The 20,149-nt window shown below is 35.6% G+C and overlaps 4 protein-coding genes across 5 annotated transcripts in view; 2 read left to right on the plus strand and 2 right to left on the minus strand.

Moving 5' to 3' along the window:
• The window catches only part of LOC124178477, a 67,895-nt gene extending 63,784 nt beyond the window's left edge, over window positions 1-4,111 (minus strand). Inside the window, exons 1-2 of the mRNA XM_046561854.1 lie at window positions 3,583-4,111; window positions 2,737-2,957 (exon numbers count right to left, since the gene is read on the minus strand). The gene's annotated coding sequence lies outside the window, so the exon portion shown is untranslated. The remainder of the gene's footprint in view (window positions 1-2,736; window positions 2,958-3,582) is intronic.
• On the plus strand, window positions 1,057-10,684 carry LOC124178478 (SH2B adapter protein 1). Of its 2 annotated transcripts, XM_046561858.1 has the most exons (5): window positions 1,057-2,675; window positions 4,105-4,304; window positions 4,866-5,117; window positions 6,281-6,466; window positions 6,564-10,684. In XM_046561858.1, the coding sequence occupies exons 1-4, from the start codon at window positions 1,559-1,561 to the stop codon at window positions 6,425-6,427; spliced, it is 1,716 nt and encodes a 571-aa protein (XP_046417814.1). In that variant the 5' UTR covers window positions 1,057-1,558; the 3' UTR covers window positions 6,428-6,466; window positions 6,564-10,684. The 2 variants fall into 2 exon arrangements, with proteins under 2 accessions (XP_046417814.1, XP_046417813.1); XM_046561857.1 differs by having other exon boundaries at window positions 6,281-10,684.
• A 2,304-nt stretch (window positions 10,685-12,988) lies between these two features.
• Window positions 12,989-18,257, minus strand: LOC124178479 (cell division control protein 45 homolog). The gene is made up of 9 exons (XM_046561859.1): window positions 17,833-18,257; window positions 16,849-17,001; window positions 16,223-16,432; window positions 15,612-15,794; window positions 15,278-15,507; window positions 14,830-15,166; window positions 14,358-14,752; window positions 14,008-14,084; window positions 12,989-13,940 (listed from the first exon to the last, which is right to left on the minus strand). The coding sequence occupies exons 1-9, from the start codon at window positions 17,881-17,883 to the stop codon at window positions 13,873-13,875; spliced, it is 1,704 nt and encodes a 567-aa protein (XP_046417815.1). The 5' UTR covers window positions 17,884-18,257; the 3' UTR covers window positions 12,989-13,872.
• Window positions 18,258-18,537: 280 nt separating this feature from the next.
• On the plus strand, window positions 18,538-20,127 carry LOC124178486 (probable 18S rRNA (guanine-N(7))-methyltransferase). The gene is made up of 5 exons (XM_046561867.1): window positions 18,538-18,710; window positions 18,800-18,837; window positions 18,926-19,104; window positions 19,285-19,711; window positions 19,878-20,127. Exons 1-5 carry the CDS (start codon window positions 18,672-18,674, stop codon window positions 20,020-20,022), a joined length of 828 nt encoding a protein of 275 aa, XP_046417823.1. The 5' UTR covers window positions 18,538-18,671; the 3' UTR covers window positions 20,023-20,127.
• The last annotated feature ends 22 nt before the right edge of the window (window positions 20,128-20,149 follow it).

Here is a 20,149-nt window from a genome sequence, read left to right on the forward strand (position 1 = left end):
TCAGAAGTTAAACCGGCTATCTAATATAGATATTTTGATTCTAATACGAATCTATTTGAATGAAACATAAAACTTCGTTCTAGCCGATTTCCGGACAACAGTTGCAGTGCCAATCGTGATGAATGCATTATAAAAAAACTATCAAGACAATCAATTAACTTGCTCTTTGAGTGAAGAAAATTAGTAAACCGTTATACAGCAGAGGGAAATTATACCAAGCATTGTTTAATTATTGCTCTGAATTATGTGGCATATTTTTGCATGAAAATTGTATAAAAATCTATTATTAAGATCTTTCCACGCTGATTCTAAATTGGGTTACACGATTTGCCTACAATGAATTTTTTTCTCCATCTTTTCGGTAGCTAAATCTGACTATTCAGCACTGCAGAAACACTTAAATTTGACAGTCTGTACTCGTCACGAAGCTGAATAACGATGCACCTTGTTCGACAATATTGATTATGGTCGTCGTGCTATTTTTCCAAAAATTACTATAAGCAAAAAGAAAGAAACATTGACAAACAACTTGATAGCATTATGAGTTATACATTACTCGTTTTAAGACGCAGCTAGAGTAATCGGATAGAATATCGCATCAAAATGTGTAACTTGAGTCTATTCCCTTGAAAAGCCTTCAAGAATCTGAGGTACGGGATGTTCGTTCTGCAGATGTAGATACGTTCGACCGGCGGAAGAAATTGTAACGTAAGCAGCAAGACGAGTACACAACCCACAAAATCATATAGAATTTTTGGTTTCTGATTTCACTAAATCCATCATTTTTTATTGGGATATAGATACAACATGGCGTGTAATGAAAAGTTAGAAAAAAAATCCCGAAAAAATCGTTGTAGGATCACAAGTGTTTGCATATTCCACTCTTACCGACAGAGGATCATCTCACCGATCGAAATTTTCACACACATCAACGAATGCTCGGTGCACCTATCAGTCGAGCTGATAAATCCGATGATCGTCCGCCGGTAAGTAGCAAGATCTTAATTTCGCGGTATGCGGTAGTAACTACTGAAATACACAACGAAAATAAATACAAGAAGATTGCGGCGGCGCCGGCATCAGCAGCGGAAGTGGAGGCTGGCTGAGCCTTTGCGAGCAAGAGGAGAGGTTATCACGCGAGCCCCCAGTGTAACAGTGATTGATCTTCGTAAACAGGTGCATTTCGATTGAGCGTTGATTAGTCGGCATTTATTAGGGAGTAACGCGCGTCGAATGTGATTCACGTACGCGGTACGATGACCGGAATTATTTCACCGAGTAGATAGTACCGAGCGGTACTTAATTGGTACAAAAACAAGTAGCTTAGTGTATGGGTGTGTGTGCATGGTTTAAGAACGTTGTGAAAGGCGAAGATTAAAAGAAAAATCAAATGATATAGGAAAAAAAAAAAAAAAAAACGAAATAAAAAAATCGCCAAATTATAATAAGAAACAAGAAAGCAAAACAACAACGATAGGTAAATAAACACGTACGCAAGTGGTGAGTTAAAAACAAAGGGAGGCTACAAAAACTGTACAGCAATAGAGCAGTAAGAATAATGAGTGTTTACAACAACGCCGAGGGTGCGGACAACTGGTCAGAATTTTGTGACAGGCACGCCCGAGCGGCGGCGTCCGATTTTGCAAAGGCATTCTGCACGTACGTTAATCTTAACCTGCCGGAAAGCGCGAGGGCAACTTTGTCGCATCGCGATTTTTTGCGAAAATTTGTCGACACGTTCTGCGAGCATTTTGAGACGGAGTTTTTACGCCGCAGCACGAGGTCGCCCTCCTATGAAACGCGACTTCACCACCAGGCTTCCGGAAACGAGGCTGACGCGAACGCTCCGAACAATCAAAACAATACCAGACCGCCGATCCGGGCCTCCTCGAACGAAGAGTTCAGCGATTACTCGGAACAGGATGGCGAACCCGTCTCACCGAAGCCGGTGCACAAGACGTTCTTCCGACGGCTTTCTTTCAAGGGGCTCAAAAAGGGCAAGGGATTCTTCCACAAGCAGCAGAGCGACGAGGTGGAGTTATCCCACAGCGAGCACAGAAGGGACAAACACTCCAAGGCGAAGCTGTCAAAGATTGTCGTCGAGTGCAGGAAGGAGGGAATTGTCAATTGCTTGATAGGCGAAAACATCGACGGTACCCAAAAGTGGGAGAAGTGTCGACTTGCCCTTGTCAAGGCCATCGGTGGTTACATGCTCGAATTCTACTCGCCGCCAAAGGCGTTCAAGCCGAGAAGCGGCGTGTTTTGCTTCAGGATAACCGAGGCGAGGGAAACCACTGCTCTGGAAATGCCGGACCATGAAAACACCTTCGTTCTCAAGGCTGAACAGAACTTAGAATTCGTTATTGAGGCTCACGACTCCATCGACATGCGGTCTTGGCTTGCTACTATCAAGTACTGCATGAGGTCTGCACCCACTACTTCCAACGCCATGGGCTCGACACCCGGTGATTCCGCCGCCAATTCTGTTGCTCATAGTTCTAACTCCGACGGAGAAAGAGTCAGAGCTAATTCGGCGAGTAAAAATACTAGAACGATCCAGGATCAGCACAGTCTTGAGGAGCAGGGAAATCCACCCGAGCTACCCCCACGGCTCAGACTCAGTAACAACAGTAATTTGGACCTGCTTTATCCCTCTCATCAAGAAATAGAAGAATGTGAGTGTTCTAAGATTGTTCTAAACGCGAGAAATTGAGAAGAGCTTGAGATTTTACTCACGGAATTCTTGGCATCGCAGCTATAAACGTTGGAAATGCCCAAGGAATTTTAGAGTCCTAAGATTGTCAGTCGCACGATTCAGATTGTTGACCGGTCGAATCCAATTTACTGTTATAGTTGAAATCATTCCACTTATGCGTCTTCACTCTTGCAATTTCTTCCATCACGTTGAGTACTTTCATTTTTGTAATAACTCATCATATTTTGCAGCATTGTTTGAGCTAGGTGTGAAAAAAATTCATTATTCCACAAGTCACGTTTTCCTGTATTGCTGATATTATAGGCGAAACTAATCAACTTGACAAAAATCTATTTTACATATCTTTACAATTTCTACATGCATAATATGTGCGCAGTAGCATAACATCAAACAATACATCTTTCACACAAGGATGAAGTTAGTAACGTTATTATAACGATGCATATTCAGGAAAAATCATTATTTCGGAAATATAGGAACATCTAAAATTTAGCAAACCACGATCAACAAAATATACTCTTACGAACAATGTTGAGATAAGAAAATGACAGAGTGCGAAATGATTGAATTTAATGAAAACAAAGTATTCTCGAGATAAATAAATCACGTAATGTAAAATATTTTTAAAACGCATTTGCAAATTGATTCACTAACAAATGTTTGATAACTTTAATGTGTAATTTAGAGAGAAATGATTTTAGTTTATCTCTTGATGATTTACATCCGGAGAAAATCATCCGGGCAGATGAGAATTTGTTCAAAACATCTGTTGTATAGATATGCAGTCATCATCATACTTGAATAGTTTACCAAACGGACAATTGCAAATGTATATTGTTACAAATGCAACAAGCATTTAAACGTACTTTATTGCATGATGATTCACAAGATAATTAGATGTTGATGATTACTAGATAATCTAATCTGAAAATCTAATTATGGTGTAATCATCCAATCTCTGTAAACTTTCAGAAAATAACAGTTTTCAAGGTACTGCAATGTTCAATTTAAAATGAATGAAACCACCTGTCATCAGACCTGTAATTTAATAGCATTAGATTAGACCATGGAATCATATTACCTTAGGATTATTGTAATCATTGTATTAATAGATTGTATTAGGACATCCAGGTAATATACTAGAATCTAAACATGATAATTATCCCAGTATTCGAAATGTCGAGTTGCTATAAAAGGAGTTGTTACTAGTTTGACCAGTTGTTATATTGCCAGGCCAGTTCTATAATACTAAAGTTGAATTCAGAACTAATGACTTGAAATATTTAAGTTTAAACCTGCCCCATTCGATGCATATAGATTACCGTGCTTACCAAGTTTTCACTGAACTCATTATACAGCATTGACAGCATTTTTTCAAAAATTTTTAGTATCTGGTAACGACGGAGACTTAGACTTGTCGACCAGCTTACGTGAATATCGGTGGTTTCACGGAACATTACCCAGATCAGATGCAGCACAACTTGTCCTTCACGGCGCAGCTAATGGGCACGGAGTATTTCTAGTCCGGCAAAGTGAGACCAGAAAAGGGGAGTTCGTTCTGACGTTCAACTTTCAAGGAAGAGCAAAGGTAGATTATTCTACAATTGGCTCAATCGTAGTAGATGACATATCCAAACAACTCTTATTGATCTTGCACGAATCCAAGTATTTCCTGGAAATACGTTTGCTGAGCTGAAAATTTTGGTTCAAGATAAGCTGATGTAAACAGAAGTTGCAATGTTTCAATGAAAACGCTTCTTTACATTAAACTCAAATTCTGAATATTTGAGATACGGTTTGTGAAAATGTTGTGCTGGCACTCATTTCTCGGTTGGATTATATTTGATGTGGGGCGAATACACTGAATGGGTAGTTATTTACTTGGCAGATAAGTCAGTAATTTCATGATATTCTTGGAAGTACGTTCGAAGCGCTACATTGTCAGTTTAATATCCCTAGATACTTCCTGATCAAGATCTTCATGAATGATGGTATTGATTTTCTCCAGGGATTGTAATAAATACACCAATTGGTCAAGTAAAGAAAAAAAGAAACAATTTCACCTCAATCGTGTCACATCCAATGATTATTTCGTATCTGGTTGTGTATCGCAGAGAGGTAATTTTTCAATAAATTTTTGCAATGATAGCACCTACGAATGACGTTGAACGATCAAGGGCAATGTCGAGTTCAACACCTCTGGTTCCCAGCAATCCACGACATGCTGGAACACTTTCGACAAAATCCCATCCCTCTGGAATCTGGAGGCACAGCGGACGTGACGTTAACAGAATATGTGGTCGCCAATCCTGCCAGCCGGCCTGCACATCACGTGACTACTGGAGCCAGCAGCCAACAGCCTCAGGAACGAAGGCCGGCAACAGCCCCAGAGCCCAGAGAAGTAAGACTCAGCAGCGGCAGTCTAACCCCTCTTGAGTGAGCGCGAGTGGCCGACTCCCACAGTCTGAAGTCTGAAACTACAGACAGTGAGTAGATACACGATAAAGTGAGGACGGTGGTGGCCCTTTTTCAGATCTCAAATCCTAAGGGTAGGTCGATTCCAAACTATCGTATAATTTGCATTGAGCTAATTGATTCACCAATTTTTAAATGGATATGATTTTGTCGATATTGATTCCTTGCATTAAAATCAAATATTGTGAATTGTTCTATGGCACATTTGTAATTGATTGATTCATTTTCACTTTTCTTTCAATAGCATTTCTACGGAAGTGAAATGAGTTTATAAATTTTATTTCCTATACCTAAATTGTCCGAAATTGAATGGAATATTATAAAATCCAGGTTTGGCAATTGCTGTCGTATTCTGGCTGAAGGGTAACATGCTATTCGATTGACTATGTTTTTCCAAGATTTGAGTTTCCCAGTAGATGTTGCACTGCAATTTGAAAAAAATTGATTTATTGGAAATCTGACCTACACCTGATAGGAGTTTAGACGCTTAATGTTAGCAATTCGTACATTTTTCTCATTGTTCAATCTCGAAAGCTTTGCTATAACACGAAAAAGAGATATGAAGTGTAAAAATATGACAGTGGGGGGAGGGGCTCGCTTTTAAATAAGGTATAACTATAATTCTTACAATTTCTGAATGGTGGTGTCGCTTAATTATTTTTATCATCCTGTCATTTATCACACTGATAAATTATTCTTTAATCAACTATCATTCAACATTTTTAATCACCTATAAATTATTCATCATTCCTAATATTTCTATACGTGTAATAAGGATAGAAACGGAGTATTTGTAGTCAAAATGCAAGTTGAGAAGTTAAGTTGACATCATCAAGAGATTCTCATTTCATAATTGATGACCGATAATACAGATTTGAATCATTCAAAACGGAAAACAAAACTAACACAGTTTACCCTGACAAAAAATTAATTACCGACCATGGCATCGATTTATGAATGATGGCTTAAATCTCAGGATGAGCGACCTTTATCAACTTCAACTCTTGTACTAGCGATTTGTCTACAAATGGATGTATTCCGAGACTTTGAAGCAGCTTACAATATTTCATTCACTATTGCATGAAATAGGTGCAGACTCACGGTGGACCAATAAGAACTCGCGCCGAGTCACTGGAACGTTTAGAACAACAAAATATCGCAGAACAACAGCTGCAAGTGACAGGGTCGGGATCATCAGGTGGCAGAGCAGTGCAAAATACATATAGCTTTCTTTGACGCTGGCTCTGGAGCAACATATTATCAGGATATCATCCGGTTAGCCCATCTGACTAATAATGTTCTATATTCACCTATTTAATGTAAATAGAAAACTTCTTTGATACAATTCCGTTGATGAAACATTTCATTTTAGAAGTTTGTCCTCATTTATGGTCGACGTCACATGGAATTTTAGGGTGTATATGCACCGGGAATAACGCGAATACCGGGGAAAAACTGGGAATTTTTCTTACTGGGAAACAACCGGGAAAGACACAGGAATTTTCCGGTACTCCGTGATAACAAGATAAATTTTGCACAATTAGTGCACAATACATATTTTTTCGGTAACATTTTTTCCCATTTTGCCTGGTTGACATTGTATAATAGTATCGCGTGTCTAATCGTATAAAGATGTATGCACGAAAAAGGCGAATTTGGTGGTAAAAGGGCGTATAATTTTCTCTTTTTATGGCATTCGCTATAAAGGCACTCGAAACGTTATATCTACACTAAAATTAGCCGAAAAAATTAATGAAGGTAAAAGGCTTTATGTTTGGTGGATACGCCCTTTCAGCATGAAAATATAGTTTTATTTATCATTTATATAAATGATATAAGGTCGTATCCGCTATTTTTGTCTTTTTTTTCATCATCGACGCAAAACCCTCCGAAATATAAAGGTTTATCAATTTCGAGTAGAAATTTAAAATTTCATCTTTTGTAAAAAAATAATATCGAACGTAACTGTACAGGGTCGTACCCGCCGATTTTGTATCTTACTTTCGCTTTAAAATCCTTTAAAACCTAAAGATTCGTCGATTTTGGGAACAATGTTTGAAATTTTATATTTTCTCAAAAAAAATATTGGACATAACGGTATAAGATCATGGTGGGCTAGGATGGTCCTTGTTTAGAGTGTTTTCGAAATTCCAAGTTAGAAAAAGTTAATAAAATTTTTTTTTTAAAAGTACATGCCTACTGGTGCCTATAGTTCAACTTAAATTACTCCCTTCAAAGCAGTAAATTTTCCAATGTAATTTAAATGGGAACTTGGGCTCACAGCATTATTATTTTTTTTCCTATCTAAATAATGCTTTAAAAATCTGAAATTTGGTATATGTCTTTCCTATAGTCATAAGTATTTGAAAAAAATGGCCGATTTTCAGCAATAAACGTTTCGAAATCTCAGCACGTCAAAGTTGTGTTTCAAAGTCGAAAATAACAATTACACGAAATAAATGGATTAATAAGTGGTCCATCATTTAATTTACTTATTTAATTAAATTTCAAACAATTATTTTTTTAACTCACATGATCGTAATACCGATAACAGCAAAAATAGTTAGATTTATCCATATTCGTTTCACGAGTGTTCCTCGCTTGAGCGTGCGATTTTGTTGAGTTGTGCATACGTATTTATCTACGTAGAGTTACGCATACGTAACAGAGGCTTTGACGTGATATTATTTATTTAATAACTTGGTGTCAAGATGCGGCTGCGTCTCCTGATGATTTCATAATTGGTCATTAAACAATTTTATTTTTAATATTATATGAACTAAAATGCCAATAATGCTAACAAGAAAAATATTCGAAGCTTGCTACATTCCTTTCTTGAGCGTTCATTGCCTGCGTTAAAAATATAACTTTTTGAAATTTAATTAAACAATTAAATTAAATAATTAATTAATTATTAATCCATTTATTTCGTTAAATAATGATTATAACATTGAAAATCGCCCAATTTTTTCAAATACTTATGACCATAGGAAAGACGTATACCAAATTCAAGATTTGTCGAAGCATTATTTAGTTGGGGAAAAAAATAATAATGCTATGATCTCAAGTTTCCATTTAAAATACACTGGAAAATTTACTGCCTTAAAGACAGTAATTTAAGTCGACCTACAGGCTCCAGTTAACGCGTACTTTTGAAAAAAAATGTTCGTAAACTTTTTCCGCTTCGTCTGCACGGAATTTCGAAAACACCTTAAATAACGATCACCCTGATGTGGGCACATGCGAACTTACACCATTAGAGAACATGATTATTTTTTATAAAATTCGTGATGAAAGGGCATAATCGACAGTATTTACGACCTTTTATGTATCCTCAAATACAAAGGGGAAAAAATTCGCCTTTTTTACCTTTACATGTAGTAAAAGGTCGTATAATGAGACGCGATGTACCTGATGCCGAATAAAGGTTCTAACATACTTTAAATATTCAAATTATCAATGTACCCTGAAATCCTTAGCATGTTGATGAAAAGCTCTCGCGCAAATTGTAGTAATCTCAGATTTCATTGTTGGAATTTTATATTTCGCAAGCTATAAACATCATTTATGAAGACTAAAGCATGGTATTATAAAAATGTATGAAAGGTTCGTTATTTCTTCAATATGCAAAGTAACAGGAATATGCAAAGTAATACTGATAATCTATGTCAAGGTACCCAGGAAACAAAAAAATTTCACCAGTAAATTCGTGAAAAAGGCGGGATTTTTTTTCTGGTTTCCGTATACACCCTGAATTTGTATTATATATTTTCGGCCAAGGTTTATTTTGCATTTTCACGATGGTCCTGTGACATTAGGTCATTATTTGGCATATTTGTCGAGTCTATGAGTTTCTCATTCAGAAATACTCTTTGAAAACGGAATGTACTGTGAAAAACGAAATTTACAACTGTGTTTGACAATGGATTAATTTACAGTTTCAAGGTCAACTGTTTGTTATAGTACAACTATATATGTATATAAAATTAATATTGATATCCCTCTTACTAAACCTTAAATCATATAGGTGAAGGTCCTGTGGCTTAGGTATATCCATTACCTAAGATATTTGTATCAAACTTAGCTCGACATGAAATCTAATTCATAAATTACACGGAAGTCATAAATTGTTTACAATATATACTTTAATGAACTTTCGAGGTATTTGATATACCTTTACTTTTTTATTTTTAGCAACTTGAAGGCAACTCGTTTTCAGTCAATATTTATACAATGACAAAGCGTCTGTGCTCGATTGAAATGTAAAAATTGTGCATATAATAAATACAATTTTACTCAGTTTCATGACATTTAACATTGTAAATAGTTTTGCATAAAAATACTCATAGATATACAATTCAATCAACTATATTCATTTGAATATAGAACCTTATAACTGAATATAACATTTGAATTATTTGAAGAATTCAGAACTCATGTGCTTCATTTTGAAAATGCTTATCGAGTCACTGAGCAGCTACTTTTGAATCTATATCGATACTGCAAATATAATAATGTTGCCAAAATTATGTCACACCTAAATTCCTATGGAATTAATTTGCCTCTCTGTATTTTATGCGTATAACGATCTATAAAAACTGCATAGCCAGCACTGGTCTACTAGTGCTTGGCGACAATTCGCTATCGGGAATCTTAATTTGGGATTTACATTTACTAACAAGGAAGGTATCCCAGGTTGATTTCTACGATTTTATTTCTGTTCTAATCTGTTATAATAGATTAACAACTAAGCTACAGATATTTTCTTTTATCTGCCATTAAACACTTTAAGAGGGTGAAACCATCCTTCAAATTAAAGCATGTTAAGGGGGGATTTGACGGTTCTTTTTTTTTTTTTTATTTAATTTAGAGAATTACATTTTTCATTTCTCGTTATGAGGAAACTTTTTCAGTTAGATTGGTTAAAAAATATTGATACCTTCCTTGTGAGAATTTTACCAAGTACAATTCAGAATCACGAATGATTTCAAGTTATCTAACGGTTTGAGTATCTTTGAATAAGACATTGAAATTTCGAATCTGTTAAATCCACTCAAATATACATATTCGTTTAAACCATAACTCACGTTTCAAGTAAGCAAAGGAAAAATTTTTGTTGAGAGATAAACATGATTCTATTATTTAATTATGCACCCCTTCTGTACATATGAGTTAATACAGTAATCACGTCTATTTGGGGTCCTAAAAGGTTCATGTAAAATGTAGATTCAGTACAGATGCGTATTTTTACAACGTATTAATCAATTGTTATCGGCCAAGTAAAAATACTGGAGAATCGTAATTCTCAACAAATCCCTGTAGATAGAAATATTTACTTCATCAAATCTGTTGAGGTAATTTATCTATACCTGATATTTTTCTGAAACTAAGAAGACGATTAGAAGAAGATTAGGAAACGATGGACAAAAGCAATTCTCATGTTTGTATGATATAACATAAAATAAAGTATGCGTATTGCATTTATTAAACGAATGTATAGTTATGGTAAATTTAATGTTGAATCATAAATGGAAGTGAAAACTCATTTCAGTGGATACTTATATTTCTCCTTGATTTCGGTATGGTGTATCTGTCACCGAGACTTTAGAAAATTATTGTAACAAAGTTGTAAAATTTTATATTGGGTATCGCTATCAGCATATCTGCCTTGATATCTATAAGATATAAATATCCATATAATTAATTAATGACGTTACGAAATTTTACCAAACGATTGTAATTGAATGTGCCCTGACGCCAATGCTTGACCAGTTAAGGCCTAATCTTGATGTACATGCTAAATATTCCAAACTTTTTATTGAAAAATAAACTAAAAAATTTTTGTTTGTAAGTATTTTAAGTTTTGATTAAAGGTAGGTAAACGCGATCATTTGTGATCTTTGTGTACCGATTCAATGTACGGCTAGGCCGACGTGGCAATGGCACGAGGGACGACTGACATGTGCTCTAATGCATCAAGTTATTGTGATGCTCGACTCAAAGTGATTAACTTGATCTCAATAGATCTCAACATGTAAACATTGGGATTTTCATCGCACTGCTGACCTCAAGCGACAGGTGCAATATCTAACTTGCACTGCTGACCTGAGTAACAGGTACAGCTCCTAACTGAATATGCACCATGCAAATATGATTCACTACTGATTTCAACTGATTTGCAGCTGATGCCCCGAGCAATTAATTCTGTTACTATTCTCGTTACACAGGTAATTTCACTTACCAATAACAGACGCCTTCATGCGGTCAACTAACACCACCTTCCACGCTGTCACCAAACACTATATAGAGATTCCACTTCGCGCACAGTCGACTGAACTACTCTACCGCTGGCTCTAGACTGGCCTGAAGTTCCGAAAGTGTTAGATTTCAAATTTTCGAACAGATGGCGCTGCAGTTTGGAGTGGGAGAATTTGGACTGCTGACACGGGATAACATACCTATAACTTGATCATGAACAGAAAGATTGCTTTGCTTACCTATGATGCAATATGAACTCATTATTTGGTGATACGGAAATCAAATCAATTTTTCAATTCCGTGCTTAGGCCTGACGGTCAAGTAACAGCAATTCAACAAGCGTGTTGCTGTTGTATATGCATATATTTCGCGCAGTTAGGTCAGAACGGGTAAGAACCGCGAATGACGAAATTGACAATTTGTGTCTCCAATACGAAAGAAGTTTTATTCCACTCGAATTCATTATCGTCGGTGTGAATAAAATTGCTAAACATTTTTTACAACAGCTTTTTCTCTTTTGCCAAATTTTATTTCAAACTCTACGGCGCATTCATTCTAGAGTTGTGAAAATAGCAGTGTAAAAGTAATGCATTGCTCATTACTTTGAACAATGTGTATGGGATACGTTATCCATTACAAATAAAAAAAATAATGTATAATGTATGAGTGTCTCATTACAAATACAAAAAATAATGTGTAATGGATGCGTGAATAACTACAATTTAAAAAAAATAATTTATAATGGAGTGTATTTTATTGTAAATAGAATATCTGCTTCATCATTATTTTATTTCGTTAACTAAAAGTTTCTTCTAGGAAAATTCGATTTTCTTCTGTTTAAAGATCAGTACTTCACGCAGAAGAAAAACGTGCAATTTAGAAACTTGCACATTGCATTTTCATTGTTTTATTGCACTGACAAAGTTTTCTCTATGAGAAAGCTATCACTTGAAAACCAACTTCATCACTCCACACTACGTATTTCTCGAAGTTCAACTCTTGACAAGTTGTAAGGGGGTAGAAAAGTTTATATAGAAAAACAAATCATTCAAAAAAAAAAAATCTATTGAATACTCTCCACTAAAAATTACTTTTTTTTGTCATTTGTAATTTGTAATGTCACTTATCAATTACATCTTACTTTTTTAAATTTATAATGGAGCACACATCCGTTACACATTATGCAGTGTAATGTGTAATGAATACAGTAATGCATTATCAAAGTAATGTTCACAACTCTGATTCCTTCTTAGCAAAATTTTAAATGGTGCAGTTCACTCACTGAGGGTAACGCATTCAACTATCGATTGTAGCTGCATGCTTCAGTTTCCGCGTTTTAGAATGTGCCAGTTACAAAATATGGGCACATTGTATTCATAAAATATTTATGAATGCTTCAAGGTGGTCTGGAATATACAGTTTGTGAATGAGCTGATGTTGATGAAACTTGCGAGTTTGCAATTTACTGTAGAAATCAGAGGTGTGATAACAAAAACGTATACAGCGTTTAAGTTGGGATTGACAACAAATATCTTCAACTCATTTTTAAAAAACGCATGTATTTATTCGGTTCACTTTTACTTATTGCGTAATGTCTGTATCAAATTATCATATTAATGTTCGACGGTTGACCATGACCCTAAGTTATAAATTGATGCTTACATTATCGTTAGAGCTAAGTCTAGTATCACTCTTAAAATCATTCTATGTACAATAAAGAGTTTATTATTCATTCGAACACATCCGTGGCTAAACTTCAGAGTGACGTGACTCCTGTACCCAAGCACACAAGAGATGCCCGTTTACGGCGTAGCCACCGGAATCAAATACTCAAGAGTATATTTTACGAATTCAATATTCTCATTCCATTTTATACAAAGCTAATAAATCTGCTTTACTAAAGTTTACTTCACATATGGTGAACTGACAAAAAATTAGTGAGACTCATAAGTAAACGAATTAGTGACAGTAACTTATAGTAGTTCGATCGCATCCTAATTGTTGGAAAAAATTCGTCAAACAAGTCGTAAAATAAAACAAGACTTTTTGAAGTCCCTTATTAACGATTCAATCAAGAAATTTGATATTCTGCAAATCCGTGTATTGATGACCAGTACATTGAAACTGTCAAATATTACCTGAATGCTTAAAATTTGTAAAGGAAATCTAGTTATGGGGTAATGTGAAATTAGATTAATATGTCAAATAAATTAAACTACAGATTCGATTAAAATAAAGTTAAAGCTTGTTACGTCGCTGGTTCTAAAATATGTCTGGGTTTAGAAATGTTGATCATAATACCCATTGTTGCATTGTTATACATTGCTAATCACCTGTGAGCAGGTGATCTGAATTGTATAGGTAGATTGATATCCACTACAATAAAAACTATAAACTAAATTTTAATATTTCTACTCAACTATTTATATAATCAGGAGCGCTGTCAATGCATCAAAGAACTTTGGCCGCTCTTGAATCTTCAGTCTTATTACTGGTAAACATGAAAATAACAATATTTGTAAATATTAACTAAAAGTTTTTCAAGTTTTATTACTCACTTGTTGTATCGAAGTAGTCCGCCTCTATATACGAACTGGTATTTTTAGCAGCTTGCTCGAATGCCCTTCCAAAGAGGCTAGTAATGTTAAATTCATGAGTCAGATAGTAATTCACATTTTTACAGCGACAAGTTTACGTTGCGAGGATTTTCATAATGCAAAATTATGTTAGACACAAATTTTTTTTACTTTATATATTCAGTTGCCAATTAATCATATACTTTGAATATATAATTTTCGAGAATTTTCTTTGTTTGCAATTCTGCGTGTGAATATGCAAGCGGACTGTGCGGTTTGTGATTTGTTGAAAAGTCATTTTGCGAAAAATTGACATGCAAACGTTATCTTACCTTCTAGGTTGATCTTCGCATAGTGGTGGAATACCAACAACGAGGCAAGTACCGTCTTCTTCGCTGAAAGGTGCAGTAGCAATCAGTGGCCACTTAGTTGCGTTCCTGTATCTTGATGTTTCTACGTATGCTTTTAGTGTAAACTGTGCCAACATGATCAATGCGTGCTCATGTGCAAATAATCGAGTATCTAACGTGCCATCTTGGATAACAATATAAAGAAATGGACCTGCATTCTTTACTTGTTTCATTTCTAAGATGCCTTGAGCTGTCTTATAAATGTTGCTAAGCATTAGTTTCGCCTTTTCTATGCCTCTTTCTACAACATCTTTCTTCTTGCGAGATAGACAGTCCAAAGCATCTAAAAAGCAGTGTTGTGGTAATCTTTCTTTCGTCTGCAAAGAAATAAGTTTGTCGGTTTGTAGTTTGAAAGTGTTGGAAATATGGTTCATGGAAACTTATCAAAACCCACCGTGGACTCAAGTAAGGCCAGCATAGAGTATACCACGTCTGAGGCACAGTATTTAAATCTATATCCGTACTGCAGGGTAAAACTAGCACCAACAATGCTGTCAACATTGTATTTCGATGCTAATTTTTCAATCATCTGTTTAAACTCGTGTCGTAAGCTGAGATCCATGGCTGAAAATCGTTGCTTAGATTGTGCCAAAGGTAAACCCATCTCAGCCAGGAGTTCTCTAAGGCGATTTTCACCTCTTAAAGACCATAAGCGAAGAGAAACTGCCGTTGGTACGGAATGTTTTAGACTGGCTTCAACTGTCCAATGACGATACAGAGCCAACTGAAGGCTGTTAAATGTTACTAAGGAATTTACTAGTCTTGATATTCACTATTAATTATTTCTGTAATCTTATGAAACTACAAAATTTATATAGCATGCACGAATTTATAAAGGATACTCTTTGTCGTAAGTCAGTTTGACCGCTGTGGCGTGTTGCTTTTCACTGTCCGTAACTCTATGACTTAGTCTCGAAACGTGACTCTGGAGATTTCCTGTTTCTAAAACACTAACCCTGGATTCAACTTTTCCAAGAATTGCTTGTTCTGTAGCTCCTACAATCCCCCACCACGCCACGTCCAACGTATCTCGTGAGAGTTTCCATGCTAACTCATAGATTATCACAGCACTCTAAGGGTAAGCCATACATTAAAGCCTACGTTTTTTGAAACTCCCTAATTAGTACAGCCATGTTTACAGATAAGTATTTAGATAAATTATTTGTTATTTCATACCGATCGACCATAGTAGCTGTATTGTGTGTAATTAAACATAATTTGTGTTCTACTCGCATCCCACAACCTTCGATTTCTTCGTTTTTCAATTTCTTCTTCATTCAATCGCCGACGTTTCGATAGCCTACTTTCTGCCGCCACACTCGAATCATCTTCATCTGTGTCTTCTTCTTCTTCATCAGACTGAATAGTGAAGCAAGTTCAGAATTGAAAAGAGGGCAACTATTAGTGCAAGCACGGTCAACTCCCATATGAGTTTGAAGTTGGTAATGTTAATGTAATGAAACATGAAGTAAAAATCATCACATAGTAAATAATGCAACTGCAATTGCAAAGTAAGTATGTTCTACTTCATTCAAATAGATGAAATGATAATTCCGTCTGAAAATTATCTGTTACATTACCGCTATCAGCTTCAACCTGTTACCCCTATTCTTAGCAGAATTTTCTCAACAAAACTACCATAATTGATGTATTTATAAAATCCATCAAACAAATTATTTTATATAATAAAGTAACAACAAATATTTTTAAAAAGCTTCATATAATCTGTATGATAAATCTTTGATAAGTTTACGAGAAATCTATTATGTAGGACAAATGATACTTACAGAATTATCTCTAAAGACCTCGGTATACTCTGGTATCTTTTCTTCATTGTCAGGCTGACCTAGGATTCTGACTTGACTCTCTGAATAGACGTTGCATAAATCGTAAGGTCTATGACTGTCGAGAATGTAAAATACCACACTTTCATCTGGCTGTAGAAGTTCCACAATATCCAATGTTCCACCGCAATTTACTAATATTACGTATTTCACCTAATACAGTAAAATATATTAATAAAATATAAACATCTATAAGTATTATCTTTATTGATCTGTCAAATTAGATGTATTTCAATAGTTTCATAGTAAATAATAAACCAAGGTTTAGAAAATATAAATTCCTGTGTTTTTTAATTTCAATGCGTAGATCTTGCAAAAGTTTCTATGTTTTTGTTCGTTCATGTTTATGCCATCAATTACACCTCAAGATGAAAAAATACATAGAACTGAATATATACGACTTCATGATTATATAGAAATAAAGAAATAGAACAAAAACTAAGAACATTTACTGACGAAAAAACATTGGAATAAGTGATAATGAATCTTTTACTTTACTATCTGAACCGTGAACTTGAATATACATTGTTCTACTGGTTATACAAAGAAGCAAAGATTTTGATGGTTACCTCTTCACAGTTCTCTTCATATGCTTGAACTAAGTCTTGAATTCCACGCACAGGAACCAGTGTATATACAATGTTGTCATTTTTTAAAAGGTACTGCAATATCTTGCATGCACATATTGCATCGATGTCAAAATTGACTAACAATAAGCATCTCTAAAAACAAAGGAAAATTCAATCGTTAATATATAAACAATGGTTTAGCACAGTTGACTTTGTTGACGAATGGTTCTTAGGATAATGATTAATAAACCAAGAAATAAATAGAAGTAAGTGCTAAAATCAAGGAAAATGCATTATCTATAGGAAACAAAATCCTTTAATAAATTTATATGAGAAGGTTTGGTTCAACGACATAAACAAACGGACACTACTGTAATAGTTGATCAAATGTGTTCTCCGAAAAAATTAGGTACTCTCGGTGATAAGGTTGCAAGTTAAGTATTGTCAAGATCGAAATTTCAAAACACTGAAATTTTTTAAGGCGGTGTGACTTAAGGAAAACATTCAAAAATCAGATGGCAACACCCAACACGTAAATAAGTATGCAAGGAAGAAAAAGGGCGCCTAAATCATATGGTTTACCACTCCGAATTTTCGTGTTTTTATATTCACACTACTCTTAAGCTAATAAAAATTATTATAAGGCCGAAGAGCGAGCACAAAACCGGAAACAAAAGTTACAAAATGATAAACGGAATAATGAAAAGAACGGGACTGTTTACTTACGTATTTACATCAGTTCTAACGACTCATTTTCTCATCATTTTCAAAGACAACGTGTGAAAGAAAGACACGATTAATTATCGAATAATTTGATACAAAGTAATCAAGTACAGTTAGAAAATTGGGTCAGATTTCAAAATACTTTATTGTTAATTAGTCGTGCAATTAGGCAACCTCAAAAATTACCTCTCCGAGAGAGAGGCACACGTAAACCATTCCTCTCGTCATTGTACAGAGATCAATTATAAAATATTCACTTACGTTTCCTAATATTTCGTTATAAAACTCAGTTTGAATATTGTCCAAAAACATGATGCCCTCGTCAAACACATGGAAGAGGAATTTTTATTTTACAATCGTCAAAACACCACCATGATCCGTTTGCAAACTGCGAATACCGCGAGGCGCGAACGACGAGTGACGACTGTGGGACTGCGCAGCAGCTGCTCTCTGCTCTCGACGCGCTCCTGTGGTATTCACTGGCGTTTTACCGAGTTCCAGTATTTCAAACAATTTCAAAGTATGAGTTTCAATCATTGCGAAAGGAAATCACTACAGAATCATAGAGCTTATACTAGAATGCGTGAAAACACAAGGGAATCACAGTTCGATACCCTAATACGGTTCTGTGTATTGATTATAAGGTTGACTGACTCCCGCCGATAAAGAAGCTACCGAGTCGTTAACACGGCTTTTTGTGGCCAAGTCCACTTACTCGTAAAGTTCTGATTGAGAAAATTTGCCTAGGATGAATGTCTTTGAAATCTTCCGTCAACGCTGTAGAACGCTAACGTGTTTGCAAATGATTATTTTTTACGCTAAATTTCAGTCGCACGCATAAAGTACGGAAAAGTAATTACTGAGGTTACCATACACTAATCTCTGCTGCAGCATAGGGCAAATGAATGGACAAACGCAGAGCGGAACTTATAAGACCACGTGACAATTGACCAATCAGTGCATTCGATAACTAAATCGCCCAAGCCAAGGAACGGCCTCGTGACCTCGCCAAGCACGTGTCATGTCAAAGTGGTGTATGATATTAATAACGTTATTCTCCGGAACTTGATTTGTCTCGAAAAGAAGCAACAGATTGGAACATGTCTAGACGACCAGAGCATTCGGCACCGCCTGAAGTGGTACGATTAGACATCCACTTCTACTATTCGTACGTCTGAATGACTTCTAGGTTACCTCAAATAATTGTTACGTTTTCTGTTATTTACAGTTCTACAATGAAGTGGAAGCACAGAAATACACACAGAAGTATGAGTCTATTTTTGCGACAGTATATCCGGTGATACCGAATCTGCTCAAAACTCGTCTTGTTTGACTCCCAAACTTACATTTTTAGTTCTCGGATGATGGATATTCAAGTTCAAATGTGTGAACGAGCCATTGAATTGCTGTTGTTACCTGAAGACGAGCCATGCCTTCTTCTTGACATTGGTTGTGGATCTGGACTTAGCGGAAGCGTATTAGAAGACCAAGGCCACACGTGGATCGGTATCGATATATCTCCTGCAATGTTGAGTATGTTTCGACTATTACATTAGGTATTTTCTAAAACTGTCATATAATGTTCTTTTTGACTTAGTGTCGTAATTGTTCATTTACATTTGGTGAATGTGGACGAAAATTATAAACAATGAAAAATTCCCAATGTTTGGAGACGCTTAGGATCAAATTGTAAATGTATTCTTGTTATTTCAGACGTAGCTAAAGAGCGGGAGGTTGAGGGTGATCTTATTCTGAGTGATATGGGACAAGGGGTGCCTTTTAGAGCTGGCAGCTTTGATGGAGCTGTGAGCATATCTGCGTTACAGTGGCTTTGCAATGCTGACAAAACTTCACATAATCCAGTCAAACGACTGTATCAGTTCTTTTCCTCCCTTTTCGCTTCATTAGGAAGGACAGCTAGAGCTGTCTTTCAATTTTATCCAGAAAATAGCGATCAGATTGAGTTGGTCACAACACAAGCGACCAAAGCAGGGTTCTTTGGTGGTATAGTTGTTGATTTTCCAAACAGTACCAAGGCTAAAAAATTCTTTCTAGTTCTGATGACTGGTGGTGCAATGCCTCTTCCTAAGGCATTGGGAACTGGTAATGATAATACTGTAGTGAATTACGCGTCAAAAAGGTGTGTGGGAATTCTAATATTATACCAAATTCAAAAACCATATTCAAAAAAAGTTATGGAATTTTTAATAGTTTTTGGATTCCTTAATTTTTCTTTTGTTGAATAATTAATTTAATAATTTAATTGCATTGGGATACTGACGATTTCTTTTTCTTAAAAATTATAGGGAGCGAACTATGAAGGTACGCGGAAAGGCACTAAAGAAAAGTAGAGAGTGGATTTTGGAAAAGAAAGAGAGAAGACGGAGACAGGGCAAGGAGGTCAGAGATAATTCAAAATATACGGGCCGAAAGAGGAGTGGTCGGTTCTGAAATCTCTTAATTCTATCAGCTGTAACTACTCGTAATAATAGTTTATTTAAATTAACAAATATTCTCAGCACCTTGGGAAATAAAAAATCTAAATTCCTATGAAAATTCGTGTAATTAATTCCAATTC

Source organism: Neodiprion fabricii, chromosome 3, assembly GCF_021155785.1.
Source record: "Neodiprion fabricii isolate iyNeoFabr1 chromosome 3, iyNeoFabr1.1, whole genome shotgun sequence".
In the NCBI taxonomy this organism is placed as follows: Eukaryota; Metazoa; Arthropoda; class Insecta; order Hymenoptera; family Diprionidae; genus Neodiprion; species Neodiprion fabricii.